The 18,372-nt window shown below is 30.5% G+C and overlaps 1 protein-coding gene across 10 annotated transcripts in view; it reads right to left on the bottom strand.

The window, feature by feature from the left end:
* The window catches only part of LOC107451346 (latrophilin Cirl), a 627,655-nt gene that overhangs the window by 80,386 nt on the left and 528,897 nt on the right, over positions 1–18,372 (bottom strand). For all 10 annotated transcript variants that reach the window (XM_071177653.1, XM_043039805.2, XM_071177651.1 and 7 more), the window contains 3 exons: positions 11,502–11,685; positions 8,124–8,258; positions 5,022–5,212 (listed from right to left, as the gene is read on the bottom strand). In XM_071177653.1, the coding sequence (XP_071033754.1) occupies positions 5,022–5,212; positions 8,124–8,258; positions 11,502–11,685 (510 nt within the window). The remainder of the gene's footprint in view (positions 1–5,021; positions 5,213–8,123; positions 8,259–11,501; positions 11,686–18,372) is intronic.

The following is an 18,372-nucleotide window of genomic DNA, read 5'->3' on the forward strand; positions in this document are numbered from 1 at the left end:
GAGTATTCCAGGAGATATTTTCGCCTCGCCAACTACACAGGGATGGAAGGTGCTATGAGGTAAATATTAGGTAAGGAAAATTTGCATCGGAATTAAATGCAGTGTATGGCATCTTGACATCTTTGATGGCGAAGCACAGACATGAAAATTATTATGCACGCTTCGAGAAAAGGGAGAATTCTGGAAGATAGATTAGTTTCTCGGGCAGTTCTATTTCAGATCAAATTTACGAATGTAAACTCTAATGTGCAATGGTAAAATATATTCATAAGGAGTTTAATGAGTTTTAAAAGTTTATTATTTAGAAGTCTGAGATTGATTCGTAATATTTGAAAAGTAAGTCTATTCATTTGAGATTCGAAAAAAATGAATAATTCTATTATGTAAAAAAAATATTCACTCAATTGAACGAAAACAAAAAGATATGTTCAATTTGGTTATTTCTATAGAGAAAACAACCTTAGGGTGCTTTTCTTTTCTTTTTTTAGCGACAAATTATTTGCAGCACTATTTGATACTTTTTCCTAAATTATGCAATAAATTTTTTGTTTGTTTCAGTGTGGTTGATTGCGGTTATTGAGCCTTTCAACTATACATTCGCCGACCAGCCTGTGCCTGTGTAGGGGGCAGGGAACTGTCCTTGCATCAGAAAGGTCCTGGTTTCGAATCCCGGGCAAGGCATGGATGTTTCTTTCTCTCTCTGTTTGTTCTACGTCCTTTATCCTTTGTGTGTGAATGTGACCCGCCCTATAAACGGGTTGTGCTTGTGTGAATGGAGTGGCAGAAGTCGAATTCCTGGCCATAGATGGCGCTACTGAAAAACAGGAACAATTGCACCCCCACTGCCTAAACAGGCATATGGCAACAAAAAAAAAACTATACATTTAGTTATGTTCTAACAAAAACCAAATAAATAAATAAATAGTAAGCGTAGTTAATGGAAAAAGATTAAAATAATCGAAGCTGTCAGATAAAAATAAAATAAAACAATAAAAATGATTAATGAATTAATTAAAAAAAATAATCAATAGACAAGTTCTATGTCCCCAAGGTTCTCTAGTGACACGTCCTCCCTTTTAATGCCTTATCTCGATTTTCTCCTTTATGTTATTACGCCATGTATAGTTTATAGCACCATTAACGTCACCTATGGCAATGCCCTGCATTTGACTCTAGTACTATTAAATTGCAACTCAATTTAATACTGTTCACAATTTGTGAAAATTATTTGTAGAATTTAGGGTCTATTAAATATAATTATTAGAATTATTTTATAGAAGTAAATCGCAAGATAAGCATTTCAAGTTAAAATTGTTTAATATAAAGTACATTCAAAGAAATTACACCAGGTGTTCTATAACCTATAATCTAAAGAAGCTTAATTAAAGTGAAACAAAAAAAATGCACATCAGGTGCGCATATTAATATTAAAGCACGAAAAAAAAAACGTTGTTGAAACCTGACGAATTATTAGCGAGGAAAGCGTGATTAAAAATATAACCAGCTTGATTGCTGGAAAAAAAAGTGAGAGTAAAAGGTTATAGATAACGTAACGAAGCTTACATATGTTTCTAATAAACTAGTTTTGACGATATTAGTCCCCCTTTCTTCAACAACGATTCATCGATAGTTGATATCGTTTTGTTTCCCCCCATCTTAAACATTAATTTGCAACCCAATGTGCATAATATTTAAGCTTCATCTTTAACAAGGATCCAAGCAAAAGCAATGTCAAGGACGGTGATTACGTGATACCCTGTATATCTGGAATATTTATAAGATACCAGATTTCTCTCTGTCAAACAAAGAAAAAAAAAGGTTCAAATCAAATATATCCTTAGAAAAATGAAGTCAAAATTTCAAGCAACGAAATTCGACTAATCCTGACGTGTTATAAAACGAATATAAAAGTACTAATAACATGTAATAATAACAAAACAAATATTTTAAAAAAATGGCCGTTTTTTACAAAAAAATATATCAACATGAAGAAAACAAAGGAAATTTAGAGATAAGTGTTATTAAATGGGTGAATGCTGATAAATAGATTTCACAATAACCCGTTACATATTTGTCCATGGTTTAACAATATAGTAACTAAATCAGGCGCAAGATTAAACCTAAATCTCGCCAAATCCAATACAAGCCCTGTCATACTCGTTATACATATTCCTGCTGACATAATGCATTTGGATCCTAAAACGCAAGAGTAATATAATATAAGGCTGACGGGGTACTGTAACTATTAATACGGGTTGTCGCCTACCGTTCAGGCCAAACCACGTAGATGCAATTAATGGCCGTTCCCAATGCTTTCCTACTTATGTTGGAACGTGTATTTATTAGCTGCAATGGTTTGATTTATACCATAACCGTCCTTGTTAATTTCCGAGATCGAATAGAACCTGCTGCAAGTTTGGCGGGCTCTAAATTAGAATCTTGTTATTAACTGAATTGCGCGCGTTATGTTATGGGTAAGTTTTGTATAACGTAATTAAAAACTTCGGGCTGATGGTTTGGAAACGCCCAGTGAAAGATTTGTGGATCTATCGAGTTTCGAGGGAATAGTTTATTTCTTAATGGTTTATTAATTAATTTTTCGAGAAAAGTTTGTAGAAAGTAATGGTTAATGTTTAACATAGTATTAACAGAGGTCAGGTACCGATTTTAAGGTCATGCGGCCCTGAACACATGCTATTTCAGGGGCAGAAATGCAGTTCGGAGTTTCAGATGATGGTCTCTAGTCACATGACCCGAATGCATACCTTAGGAAGACACCATAACACGGGAGAAATTTTTCTTAGTAAGTTTTCTTTCACCTCCATTACTAATTTAAAATTTAAAAAAAATGAGTTAAGACAAACCTAGAGTAAGCCATTATGTTTCAATTGCTGAAAAATAAAATATTCGAAACTTCAAAATTCAAAAAAATTATTCGAAGAGAACTTCTCCTTTGCCTGATCGTCTGAACTCAATTTTTTCCATATTTTAAATTAGTTATGGAGATTAAAGAGAATTGGAGACGAAAAGATTTTCCCGGTGTATGGCGTCCTCTGAACTCTATCCCGACAAAAATCATACAGGTTATTATTCCGAGTTTAATTTTCAAGGAAAAAAAAATTATAACTATTTACAAATTTTAATTAATTATTAATATTATTAATGTTATGGTATATAAATTTTACAAATGTTACGAAATGTTTACATAAAATTAAAAATGATATTTAAAAAAAAATCAGAAATCACAATTTTTATATACTCTGGAGAGATGATTTTGTGTCGGTTTTAAACTCAGATCAACACTAATCCAATTCATTCTGTCAATTCATCCAATTCATCAATGTCCAATTAATATTTTGCAATTCATGAAAAAAAAAAACAGATTGCAACTATTAAGAAACAAGTTAAAATTGCGCATTTTATTACATTCTAGGATGTTTTCCACTGGTTCCATTCTACCAAATATCGCACTTTTTAGAAAAATAGCATTTTTTTAAATAATTTAATTAAATTACATTTCTTACTATACGTAAATTCTCGATATTTGATACTTTCGTAAGAAGTTCAGGGTCACATAATAACAGGAAAATCAAGCTGTAGCGTTGCTTCACAGAAATTGCCGTAAATCGGAAAGTTTTAGGATTCAAATTGAAACATTCAGTCGAATTATTTTTATCAATAATAAAATATAATGAAGCTTTCAAATTAATAAACATTTCTTGCGCATTTTGATTCTACCAGGAAACTTTCAAATTGATCTATAAAAACAAATATACAAAATCGCAGTTTTCAGATACAATTTTTCTTCATCTTTGCAAAAAGTTAAATAATTACAGAAATAAAAAATTGGTTAATATGTTGAGAGAGTAATGTAAATAAAATGTAAATAGTATGTCAATAATATGTTAACGAAATTATGTTTCGATACTGAACCAATTTTTTTTTTCAGAGTATATGAAATATACGAACATATTTAGATGTCTAACATACAGTCAAATTTCAAAATATGTTTAACCATAGAATAAATATTGTTATATAACCAAACACTGCTTAGTAAGCAATTAAGGAAAAAATCAGAAAAACGTTAACATTAAAAAAAAGTAAATATTTTTCCCCATTAATTTCGCAAAAAATGAAAAGAAAGAAAAACATGGCTAGCTTTAATATCTCGAGTTTTTGATTAAGAAAAAGAAAAAAAGAGGAAAAAGCAAATAAAAAATGATTTATAACATCCCTTGTAAACTTCGTTTTTCTTCTAAAAGAAACTATCCACCCAATGCCATCTCATTAATTTTTGTTTTCAAATTACTTAAGATTACCGTAAAAAATGTATTAAAAATTCATCTCATTATCCAAGAGCGTCTGATTACCTAAAAAATAAAATCTTAAACTAAAAAACATTAAATAATTCTTTAAAAAAAAAGCTTTTTTCCTTACTACCTACCTCAAGACATCAAAAATATTACAGCAGATAGTTACGAAAATAACTGTTCTTTTCAAAAACCATCAACTATCTTAGGCAGAAAACGAGATAAGGAAAATTTTTGAATAGTCTCCTTCATTCTAAAATAACGTTCTCATTGCAAAACGGCCAAACTAATACACCCCCAAAAGCTATAACTTACTTTTAGGACGATTAGAATGTTTTCCAACCCCCTGGGGGACTGAAAGCACAAATGAACTTTTCTCCATGATTTTTAGAAGTGAAAGATAGTAATGCAATTTCAAGGCAACAAGAAAGATATTAAGTTTTCGATTTATGGGCACCATACCCCTTCCCCCAAAAAGTTCTCTTATCATTACGTTAGAAAAGAACAATTTTAAACTCAGCCAACAGAGAGTGCTTAAAGCAACACTACTCATTAAAATGAAATGTTGTATTGCTTTTGGCGGAACCAAAGGTAACAGAGACATAATTCATTGAGATTAAATAAAATGTGGAATCGTTGCTAATATAATTTAAGATGGAAGAACATAGATTTGAATGCCTTGTTTTTATTAGTTTAATAATTAAAACATACCTGTAAATGTTTAAACGTAACAGTGATGGGTCTTGGTAAGCTGAGGACACGGTGACCTTCCAGAAGTGCACCAATCACTCTGGAGTTGATTATTCTGCTGGTGTTTGTTGGTGCTATTTCTCCAGATTCCACTTCAGATCCAAGCAAGTCGCCTAATCGATGATGGACTAATAAAACAAGACGTGAAACACCTGTAATGGAAAAGCTTGCATAAGTATGTATTAAAAGATACTTTCGAAGACATTAAATTGTTTAACAATTTCTCTAGTTTTAGAATTAGGCTAATGAAAAAAAATTCCGTGTGAGTGCATTAGTTCTTCGGTGTTTTTGACCTTAAATTCGACACTTTTTCCAACGCCATCTCGGTTCTTGTTCTCAAATGCTCTCGGTGAAATGATCAGCAAAATGTAATATTTTTGAGATTTGAGAGCGGCTTTTATTTAGTTTAAGTACGGGTGAGCGATGTTGTACATCACAGTTAGTTGAGCACTGTTCCAGCTTAATCAACTTATGACACGAACATAGTTTCATGGATAATCTACGTCTAAGTGACGTACTCCGAAGAAGTCTCCTTCAAAAATGGGTAAGAATTCTGAAAGCAATGATCCTAAACTTGAGACAGCAAATATCACTCTATTTATGTACTGGCTCTTCATATTTGATTCAAACGCTTTATGTAGAATCAATACTTAAATATAGCTACTCGAATAGAGCGCTCGAATCGCCCCCATAAGGTAACTTAGGTTCGAATTCTAGCTGATCGATACGAATACTGCCCTTGCTCGAACCGATCACAGGCATAAAATATCTTCAATGGCAGACGGATCATGGGTTAGAATCCCCTTACGTCGGGCTACCCATGGGAAGTTTTTCTTTCCTTGTAACATAAATGCGGGTTAGTTCCATCAAAAAGTCCTCCACGAAAACTAGTTTGTTCCAATGTTTGATCCACAAGAGTTCCCTTTTCTTCTGGCAGAATTGAGACGGATGTACAACGCCGTTTATAATATTTATATGGTTGAGTGGTATGTTACTTTGCCAATCAACAAGGAAAGCACAAGGGATGGGGTTCGATTTCCGTTATTGTTACGTTTATTCAATAATCATTCATCGAATTTGAGGTATTTTCTGCGATGTAATGCAGTTCTGATGGCACTAAGAAACGCTCAACATCCCAAGGTAAGAAAGTCAAACGCTGAAACAACAGAAAAAGAAAGGAAGAGAGAAAGAAAGAAGATACAAAATTGGTGAAGATCGCGATCAAACTCCTCTTTGTTACTTTACATAATAGTTTATGCTAACGTATTACCTATACACATTAAATTACCCACACATACACCAAAGATATCACACGCAATAAAAGGATGAATGAAGGAAACATAAAGGGTCGCGACTAAAAAACGTAGCAGGTTCAATTCCCGCCGTAATTAAGAGTGTATGCTCTTCAGCGATTGACGAAACGACATAATACATTAAAGAGAATTTAAACTGAGAATTAAATTTCGGAAATTTACTTCTATACAATGTATCCAGTTAAGTTATCTACACCGTGAATTAGTTACGGTTGCGATAAAACTTCCAATGTTTAACTATTAACATAAAACATTCCATTACTCAAAAATCAATAAAAAAAATAATGGAAGAAGCTATTTCCAGGCAGTTAGAAGGTAACAGTTTTGTTGCCATTTTTAAAAGTATAAAAAGAAGCAGCGATTAAAGATTAATGACTCCACCTGATTGGCTGAAATCCAATCAGATAAATTCCACCATTTGGCAATTTATCTTTCTCTCGCTACGGAAGTTAAATATGTGTTAAAAACATTTCAAACCTACCGCAGACGTTATAAATATTGAAAGTTATTTTGATGGTGCAGAATTTTTAAACACGATGTTTTTCTAAAAAAAAATGGAAACAAAAAAATGTAGGAATAAAACATTCATAAGCACAAGCCATTACCAAGACTTTTTGCACATATTTTTCAACCACTTTGTTTTTGTTTTGTGTTTTTTAAACTTGTTGTTGCGTTGAGACAGCCATAAGCGAGAGAAGTCGTAAACATATTTATGAGCTAAGAATGGCAGATGAACTAGTCTCTCAATTACGAAATGCTTCCAAAAAGACTTGGCAAATTTCCCGAAGAGCATCAAAAGTCGACGAGATGTATGAAGAATGCCCATGCGAACGATGGGAAAAATCACGCATGCATGTATAAATATATGGATATCCATGGGTCCCCATCATATTGCATTTTGTATTCTGTCTTTATTGTGGAGCGGCAGTGAACACTTTGGGTGAAAGTGTTTTCTGCCTTCCATACTCCATTGTTGCTGTTGCCACTTTCGAAAAAAAGAAATGATGGATGACGTCAGGAAAAGGAGAATAATAATTCTGAATCTGAAAGATTATTTACGTCTGCCGAGTTGGGAATTTTATTCAAAGTTCTTTCCAAAAATGCCTTCTTTGGTATAAATTAGGTAAAATCAATAACGAATGTTTGTACAGTTGTTGCTTGAAAAGAGGAAGATCATGCTTTGCATCTTTATTTGGGAGAACTGTTCTAAGCAAGAAAAGGAGTTATTTCAAGAAATAAATATAAGAAAACTTTTACACTGTTTTTAAAGCTTGTTTTTCTCAGCTGAAGCTTTTAAACTAATTTAATAAAAGCACACAAATATTTTTTTTCAAGTTCCATTCAACAAACGTGTCATATAAGTAAATATAGTTAACATATATTAAACGTCTAAATAAATTGCAAAAAATTTATTAACAACGTAAAACACAATGCTGAATATTTTTCCCGATTTTACCAATTAAATAAAATTAATTTGAATTGAATGTGGGGTTTAGTATCAAGGGAAGTTCCAAATGTTTTGTCTCGTTTGATATAAATATTTACTGATGAACATTTGTGGCAAACAGAACAAGAGTAAGCCTATAAGAGCAGGGTACAAAATTCTGTCAATATCCTAAATATTTAAATATTTTAAACATAATTTAACGCGTTTATTTTATATATATTCTCTCAAATCCTTTAGCTTTATTAAACTATTAAATTTAGAGAATTTAGCTATCTCATCCCTAAGTTGTGCACACATATTTACCTTGCTTGGCTGTGGCTAAAAGAGCTGGAGCAGGAACTAACAATCTGTCATCCACAATCCACCAGGTTGTATCTAAGGGTGGAGGCAATACTACATCAGATATATCCCAGGATTCAACTACATGAACGGCAGCCACTAGAAAAGTAAAAAGAAACGACTTCTTTAAAAATGCACAAAACATCTTATTGTAGTATTGTAATGTCTTTATTAACATAGATGCAACAGCTAACAAAACAAGAAATAAAAAAGTAACACGAAAAATGATTCCAAAGCTACATTGGGTGGTTCAAAAAACAGATGAATTTAAAAAGCAAGAATCTCGTTTTTCATACTAAAAAACAGCTAAAAGGAAGAAAAATTGACTCAAAGATGTTTTGAGTTGGGTGGCAAAATTTCGCATTTTACCAGAAAAAATATAATAAATATAAAAATAATTTGTGGTGAAAGGCTGCAATCGCACAAATCATGTATTTCTAAAAGCTTTTCAAAGGGCTTTCCCATTCTTTGTCTTCACCTCACTAATATGTTAATTCACTCATTAATTAAACCGCTGGTCAAGTGACTTCCTTTATTCAGTGGTTATATCTGGAAAAAGTCACAGTCATGATTGAAGAAGAAACTTTCTCATGAGAAGGAAAAAAAACTTAATGTTAAAAATAAATTCAAAAAGTGACATCGTATAAAATACGCTAACAAAAAAATAATGGCCGCAATGGAATTTTAAATGACCAGTTCGTGTGCTAACAAAATTATAAAGCATTTTAAATATTACAGGAAAGTTCAAAATTAAATTATATACACTAGAATGCTCAGACTTGTTTTCGGTTAAGCTGTAAGAAGGAGGATTATCAAAATTTCCCTTTAATTACTTCAGGACTGATAAAAGTTCAATGCACAATTATTTTTAAAACTGATTGAAACTGGTGTTTTACTACCTATACTGAAGATTAACTAATTTCTCTTTCCTTTTTTTTTTTTTTTTTTTTGCATACAGAAATATATTCTGCTGGACAAACTTGAACTTCCGAATATTTTAATATTAGTTTACGGAGTGAATTTAAATAAACTAATTTCATTGGCTAGGCAAAGAATTGAGATTCAAAAATTCAATTTGAGTTTTACTAATTGAAGTGCAGAAACTTTGCCATACAAAATATTAATAGTTGTAAGACAGACATGATTAACATAACCATAAAATTGTTAACTGTATACATTTTTTTAAGAAATGTAATACCATACATGTCGTATAATTTTTCAACTTTTCATATTCTAGGGAAGTAAAAATAAAAAACAATCACCAAGTAAAAAAGTATAAAGGGTAAAATTAAAAAAATATTAAGAAAATTGTTAATTACACGGTAATTTTAATACAATTTCGCGAAAAATTAGACTCATTCTTTCTTATAATTCATGCTCTAACAATTACTCTTTAAATAATTGTAATCAGGTTCCACGGTTTTCAAAACATAATTAGTTTTCAATCAGAAAACTATCGCCAAAGAAACGGAATATTTCGCCGACAAAATTGAACAATTACTCATCCACTTTTTTCTATCTTCTCTTGGAATATTTTTTAAAAAATCATTTATTGACGGCCTACGTGCGTTCCAATCTATTGTTAAAGGACAGCTTGCTCCGGGCATTTGATAGATAAGTTTTTGGCGAAATTTTCTTCTTCCAGAGCAAAGCGCGAGACATTCTGACGCGTGTATTTACTTTTTTTTTTACGCCATACATACATATTTCACTCCCCTGTCTTTTATTTCGGTCGCCCTTGATTTACGATGGCACAAGTGACATGACGGATTTATTTCCAACAAATTTTATAGATATATACATTCATTACATTTATGGCTATTAGTTAATACAATTTTCTTTTTTTGTCAGATTTTTCTTGTTACCTCTTTTATTTGACAATTCTTTTATTCCACTATTTAGATCGGAAATGGCCATTTATCATGCTGTTTATGGATCAAATATTACAAGTCGATTTCTGGGTGACACGTTGCGAACATATCTGACGTAAGAAAGCAATTCATCAACGAAATTATCTGAGCTTTATCGATGCTGTCAGCGTGTGTGTTAGTCTGATAAATTTATAAGTAGTTCTGGGCTATTTTAGTTCCACGGCTTTATTATTTGGGTTACTTTGAAAATAAGCACGTTAAATTTGTTCATTTAGATTTTAGAATTGCTCTAAAATAAATATTCTTACAGCGAAATTGTTCGAGGCAAAAAATTTTAACAGCTATCCAGTATTGTTAAACTTCATTTGCTGGAAAAGAATTCAAGTTAAATATGCGGTTCTACCTTGCAGCACATTTTACCTGCATGCTGCAATGGGGCAGCAGAGTACGCAGCCTACACGTAGGTTCGAAAGTGAAACGTAAGAGAGAAAAAAATTCGTATTAAACCATTCCATAATAGCTGATTTTCAGGAGGAGTAAAATAAGCTCTTACTAACATTATTTTTTCTCGGGTAAGAAACGGTCTGACATATATTAGTAATAACTGTAAAACCTTGGTAGTCATGGATAGTTTATTTTTCCCTGAAGCAAGCTAGATTTTCGTACCAGTCTTTGCTCTTTTCAGTCTTGGTATGCATGAACTTTCAGCCCAGCCTCCAAATGTATCAGAAAATAAAATTCTATGGTCTATAGATAAGAACTTTCAACCCAGCCTCCTCGTGTGTCAGTAAATCTCCATGTGCCTATATTTTAAGGTATCTTTCGCAGTGTTATCAGGCATCCATGTGTACTATCTTATGCTTGTTTGTTAATTCATTTATTGCCTTTATTAATCTAGATTTTATACATTATATTGATCAAAAATATAGTAAAGACTAGCCATTGAGGCAAAACCAAAGCAGATCTAAACTAGTCAAGACTCAGGACAGGACACTTTAGGGGGATGAAGATTCATGCTGACGGGACAAGGACTTACTGCCACTGCAAAAATTGCCCAGACATAGAGTTAACCCCATACATCTTTTCAACTGTCCCGCTATACTTGCGCAATTGCAGCAAATAAGTGGCAATCCGTGGGCGGACTTATATGAAGAAAATTGCCTTCAAATTTCAGATGTTGAATACAGGACCTTTGATTACATTTAAAAATATTTCCTGCCCATGGCACGACACCAACCAACCATCTAAACTAGTAATCTAGTCTGAATTTCCTATGTCAAATGGAAAATACCATTCGGGGAAAATATATACTCGTCATTTGGAAGATGGTTTTTCGAAAATGTAAAATTTAGTAGCAAAAACTTTTCTTCAGCATTCAGAGCGTTAAAAAATTAAGATTTGGTTGCAATGTGCACAAAGAATATTTATAGGAAGAATACATCAAAGAATATATCGATGAGGAAATACTTACAAACATGGGAATGTCCACTTCTGTGGCTATATCTTGAGTGATGAGACTCTGCCAATAGCCACCCACTCTTCTCTTGACTTCTGAGCAGAGCAGATGCTGATTTCTGTTGCTGTTCCCTGTTCAGGTCATGCCAAGGAGCCCGTTGGCTGTCATCCAGTAAATTGCTACTGACTTCCAGAACAGCCTGAAATGAAAGGAAGATTATCCTTTAAGCTTGTTATATTTTAGCGTGAATACTATTAATCATTTCGTGGAACATCATTAATTTTTACAATATTAGCTAGCTGAAAGTATGAAAAACTATATACGATTCCAATATTACGCTTACAAGATGCAATGTCAAAAAGATGAACAAATATAAGCTTTCCTTAGTTCAAAGAAAAATAGTGGTAATGTGAAACGTGAATGAAAACACGATTCAATTTGGTACAAATACCTTGTTGAAGTAACAGCTAATTTGCACGGTAAAGTTCTACATTTCGATATTAAGGTACAACGCTTAAATGATTTTTTTAAACGTGTATAATTAACACAAGATTATTTGGAAACAAAACAAAATGTGTACCCTTTTTTATATGAAATATTCGAGGGAAAAAATTCTTTTAAACATATAACTTATTTATTTTTAGACAAAATAAAATAATTAGCTGTAACATTATTTTCATTTAGCTTAGATAAAAAAGATAACTCATTTTGATACAAAAATGAATCAATATGCATGAATACAACTCTTATTGATTATGCCAAAAACTTTGTTCTAAATCATGAATATTTATTTATCTTATTAAAAATGGCAACAAATTAAACTGCACAATAAAAAACGAAAACAATTTCAGCTACATCCCACCAATAAAGAACAAATCTGTCTGCGAGCAAAATAGTTGTAACACCCAATATGGCGCTAAAAGAAAAGCGTCTAAAATTCCCTAAAGGGAAGATAATAATACAGAACTCGACAGTAATTAAAATGGAATATTCTCGAATATATTGAAGTTCTAATAATAAAATATAATAAGCGATGAATAGAACGAAATAAGAGGAAAAAAGAATTTAACACCGTATCAAATTTCGTTAATGCTCTGATTTTGAAATGAACGAAGCTAAATTTCGACTTTTTGCTTTTCGTAGCTAACAATTTTTCTCAATGAATATTTTATCAGCCATTTTATGCAGGGTGTCAATTCATTCCTTATGAATAATACATAGAAGTTTAATACATTTTTTTACTTGTTGGCGCGCAAAAGAGAGGAATTTATCGCCAATTTCGCGTTTTTTTTCTCCCACTTCTCGCTTAGCTGTTGGGATTGAGGATTGATACATATGGTGTCTTCATTAAGAATGTTTAATTTCATAAAAATTAGCTTATCGAATTTTGTCTTCTTTTTTTTTCTCATTTCAACAAGTCATTGTTAAAGGATAAACAAGGGTTTTAATATAATGCCATAATCTTCAATACATATTTTTTTTTAAATTTAAATTTCAGTCAAGAAACGATAATTATTAAAAATGTAAAAATAAAAAAAATATTCAAACCGGTAAATAAAGCATCAAACAGTATAGCATGATTTTGAAGGAAAAATTATAAAGTTAAGGTACAAGAGAAGTGGAAATAGTCACATTTTTTAAGAAATGGAAACGTTGTTTAGAAATCCTTAATTTTCTTTTAAAATTATATCTTTTTTCAAAAAATAATTTATACTAAGATATTATTGCTAAAATAATAATAATAATAAATGAACATTTTCTTAAATCAAGTATTTTATGAAGGCGATATAAATTTAAGTGCATACTTGACTCACTTTTTAAACGTCGAAGTTAAATATTATATTTTTTAAATTATAAATTTTAATATTGAAGTGCAATTAATATTTTTTATAAAATAAATAATCTGTTCATATTTTTATTTTACTCTTCGTAAAATGAATAACATATTTCAAATTTTATTCTTCACAAAATCATTAACTTTTATGTATTTTTTTTTAATTTTATCCATCATAAGATGAATGACTTCATTATATTTCACATTTTATTCTTTATTACAATAACTTATATTTTTATTTTATTTATTCATTTTTTTTTCTTTGCCGTCAAACGGGCTTGCAATAAGAGTTATAAATAACGCCAGCAATTTGCAAAGAGCCAAACATCCAGAGCATTTCAGAAAACAATCTAAAAAGTCAAGAATTATAGCGTAGCTTTTCTTTAAAATAATGAAATCTGCTAACAGCCATAATATTCTGACTATATAATTAATATTGTTATAAATAAAGGATTCTGACACTGCGTAATTAAAAAATAATATTTTCTACTAATTTTAAAAATTCGGATTTATAAAGCTATCTTAGAAGCCTGTTTAAAATTAACAACACATTTTTCAGTTACATTATTTTGGCATACTAAAGTTAACTAGCATTTCCCAATAATTTTAAAGAGTAAGATTAACTTATTTAAAATTAATGATGATTTTTTACAGTTATATATCATTTCGGCTTGTCAAAGATATTATATTCTGACTCACTAACATTAATGACAAAAATTTTCCGAATCATCTTATTATAGATAGTAAATAATCTTCTTAGTTTTTAAAACCATCAATTTTTAACATAAATAATTAAATTTACATTAAGCCTAATTATTAATTCATGAAAGTTCATGTATAATATATATAAATGATATTAATCAACATTTAATGAACGCAATATGATAAAAAGCATAAACCTAGCTTAAATTCCTAAAAGTTTTTAATGAAATAAAAAAAAATAATTAAAAAAAATGACAAAATCCTTCGCTTTTCTCGTTAGTCAGAGCTAATAATTAAGAGTTTCAAAAACGCTACTAGCAAGCCAATTTTTAATAATTTCTAATATATGAATCTTGGCTAATTGAGTAGAAAAAGAGAAAACATTATTAAATTATTAACGGTAAATTTACGAGCGAAATGAATAATTTTAATAAGTAAGTAAAAAAAAATTAAATCACTTACTCCGCAAGAAAAAAAAAGCAGCGGTGTGGGTTATGAAGCCATATTAAGTAAAAAGAGAATATCCATCAAAGTTAGTCTTTATGAAGATATAAAAAAAGGGAGTTAGCAAAAACATTACCTTGATTTTTCCCTCCTTTTTCTCTTAATTACCACCTTCTGATATGAAATCAATATCGGGGACATGTTCAAAAGGATAGTAAAAACGGTAAAAAATAAAGGTTAAAATAATTTCTAAAAGAACCAGTATTGAAGGAAGAAAAAAGGGCTACACTTGTAAAAAGCTTTACAACCATAGCGAAATGAATATATGTTACCAAGTTTCATTAGGGAAAATTAATGAGCAATGTTCCCTTTTTTTTCACATGTAAAAAAAAATATTTTAGAAAGGAGTAAGGATGGTGTTATTGGATTTGCAGCATGTGGAAAACATTGGATTAAAAAAGAAAAAAAATCGAGAGTGATTGACAGATTCTGCAAGTGAACTTGTGTTAAGTTACTGCAAGATTTATTAAAGACAAGAATTTCCCTTAAAAAAATAAAAGTTGAATAATTACAGAAGAAACAAGGTTAAAAATTGTTAGTTTCTTTTTGCTTACAATGTTTGGAAAAAAAATTAATTTAATAAGTAAGAGTAGTAACAACACGCTGAAGAATTCATAAAAAAAGAAAAAAGGAAATCGGTGAAAGATGTAGCTAATTAATCAAAAAGGCATTTAGAAAATGAAACACATACTTTCATTTCCAATAACTTAAGTTGAAAAATTTGTTTGGAAATGTATATAATTAATATCACTTAACAATCACGTGATTAAAAAACGATATAAAAAAAGCTAATGTAAAGAAAGTTAATGACAAAAACTAAAGAAAGTGTTTTTAAGTAATAAAAAAACAAAGATTCGAATGATGTATTTAATTGATTTAAATATAAAGTATTTCAAAAAAATAAAATTTTAGAAAATCAACACAATTGTTGAAAATTCACGTCAATAGACAAGAATAAAATATAGCATAAAGATTTATAAACCTAACAATTCAAAAATTTCCCGCCTTTTTTAATTGAAATAACAAAAATAGCTTTAAAAATTTATATTTTGAATTAAATTATTTTTGGATAAACGAGTTACATAATTGTATGCAAAATTCTTTTCGGTTCACTTTAAAGTTTAACAGATATGTCAAAATAGGCAAATAGTGAAATTAATATTAAGGGATTAAGGGATGAAATTAATATTAGTGATATCGATAACCTAAAAAAAGACAATTAATAATAACCTTAGAGACAGCAACATTATCATAAGACAGCAACATAAGAAGATGGCGGACAATTTCTAATGTACTAATTTTCACTATAATTACACACTACTGCAGCAAAAGTATATTTAAAAAAAAAAAAAAAAAAAAAAAAAAAAAAAAAAGATGAGAAACTTTGAAATTAAAATTAGAACTGTACACTAATACGTTTGAATAAGAATAACGGATAAATTTAAATAACGATAAATAAATAAATTAGCAGTCTTAGTTACTGGGAATTGAGCAACATCATCGATGAAGTTGTCTGACAATTTCCAATGTACTAATTTTCACTGTAATTACACACTACTGTAGCAAAAGTATATTTAAAAAAAAAAAAAAAAATGAGAAACTTTTAAATAAAAATTAGAACTGTGCACTAATACGTTTGAATAAGAATAACGGAGAAATTAAATAATGATAAATAAATAAATTAGCAGTCTGCTTAGTTACAGGAAATTGAGCAACATTATCTATGAAGATGGCTGACAATTTCTAATGTACTAATTTTCATTGTAATTACACACTACTGTAGCAAAAGTATATTAAGAAAAAAACAAGAGAAACATTTAAACCAAAATTAGAACTGTGCACTAATACGTTTGAATAAGAATAAAGGAGAAATTTAAATAATGATAAATAAATAAATTAGCAGTCTGCTTATTTACTGGAAATTCGCAATCTAGAACGCTTTTCAACTGCCGTACAATAGAACTAAAATCATACAAGAAAATAGAAGTGTAGAGAGGGCGTCTTTTTACGCCTTTACTGTCAATGACAGAAGGGTTGCGCCCTAGCACAATCAAGTAAAGCAGAAGGGAATGAAATACTGGTGTTATAAGGGAGGGCTTAAGCCCCAAAAACGATGGGATGCCCTGAGGGTGACAGCAGTTGGAGCAAATGGAATTTTCGGTTGGGTTGATTCCCTTTTCGAACGTGTCATTCCCAGTAACCTATCCTCTGGGTTAATTTTCACCAACAATTTTTTTTTCATTGAAAGTGTTTCGTTTTCTGATTTTTACGGAAATACACAAAGTGGTTAAAAAAATATCCAACTTAAAAATATTTTTTAAATTATTTTTTATGCATTTATTATTGTATATATTTCCGAAAGAAATAAGAGATAATTATATGATCTTTAATTTTGCATAAAATTACGAGTTTTGCCCTTTAAATTTTTCAAAATGAATATTAATAAATAAAATATTGCCTTTTCAGGAAAAAAAAAAATAGTGGATTTTTTTTAACAATATTTTGAATTTTTTTTAATTTTTATTTATTGAAGTTATACTTCTTATGCGACCTCCAACAAGGTTGCGTTAAACGTTTAACGCTACATTTTTATTGGCCGGGAAATCACGTGGTAGGATCCAGTTTTCCCTCATTCATTTCCATATTGTTTTGGTTCTCANTTTGAATGATTGTTTTGAATTCTTAGAATTTTGTGCATTTGCAATGTACCTAAGTTAGTAGCGAGCGAAGCGAGCTTGGTTTGTGAAGCAAACCATATAGGATTGCGTAGTAATTTTTGGGGGTTGGCGAGCGTTAGCTAGCAGGGGGCACAGCCCACTAGTATAATTTAATAGGGTAGTACTTTTTATTTTCAAACTTAGTGGATAACAATTGTAAAAAATGAGTGAAAACAATCCCACGGACAATGCGACGGATTTAAGGTTAGGTCAAGGAACGTCTCTTGTGAATATCAATTGATTGTTAGGTTTTCTCTTTTCTAATTGCCATTTATAATTCACCAAATGTAGCCATGAGGGATATTAAATTATTTATTGCAAAATCTTAATTGCCACTATCCACTGCAGGTTCACAAATTCTGGCAGACGTTACTGGTGAAGAAATTGATTATTCTTAGCGGCCTGTGATCCTTGCAGGAGATTTTAATGTGAATTTCTCGTTACCTGAAGCTGAAACATTATTAACCTACCTTAAAGACAAATCTGGATTGGAAATGATAAATGGTAGAAATGATCCAACAACCAAAGGGGTAACTACCATTGATGCAGTTTTTGCAAGAAATATTGAAAAAATAGAACTCAAACATTATATCTTACTTTAGTTATCATAATCTCATTGTAAATGTTATAGATTTGGACATTTCTCCACTCGAAAATGATAATTAAAAGATGCGATCAATTGTGAATTGTAAGCAATGTTAATAAAGTTTGTCTTAAAGAAACAATATGATTTCACTAATAATCAATTTCTACCCCTTCCTATTTTCATTTCCACATTACGAAGTTTCACTTCTTACGCGCGGAGGGACTCCACGCACTATTTTTTTTTATTTTTTCTTAATTTATTCTTTTTTTTAATGCAATGCAGTCTCTTAAAACCATGATCCTGAAAATATAGTTTATAAGCAATTGCGTAATTTGATTGTTTAATTCTGAAAAACCCTGTCACCACCCCAAACCTAAAATATATCAAGGGCACAATTCGCAATATTTTTTTAGGGATTCAGCGTGTCACAAAGTGCTAAAGATAATAAAAGAAATGTTAAAACATTTGTCTAAATGTCATCGTCATATTTTACAAACACGCAAAACACATTTAAAAGGAAAAAGAAAAAAACTTTGTTAAGAA

This window comes from Parasteatoda tepidariorum, chromosome 2 (assembly GCF_043381705.1).
Source record: "Parasteatoda tepidariorum isolate YZ-2023 chromosome 2, CAS_Ptep_4.0, whole genome shotgun sequence".
Taxonomy (NCBI): Eukaryota; Metazoa; Arthropoda; class Arachnida; order Araneae; family Theridiidae; genus Parasteatoda; species Parasteatoda tepidariorum.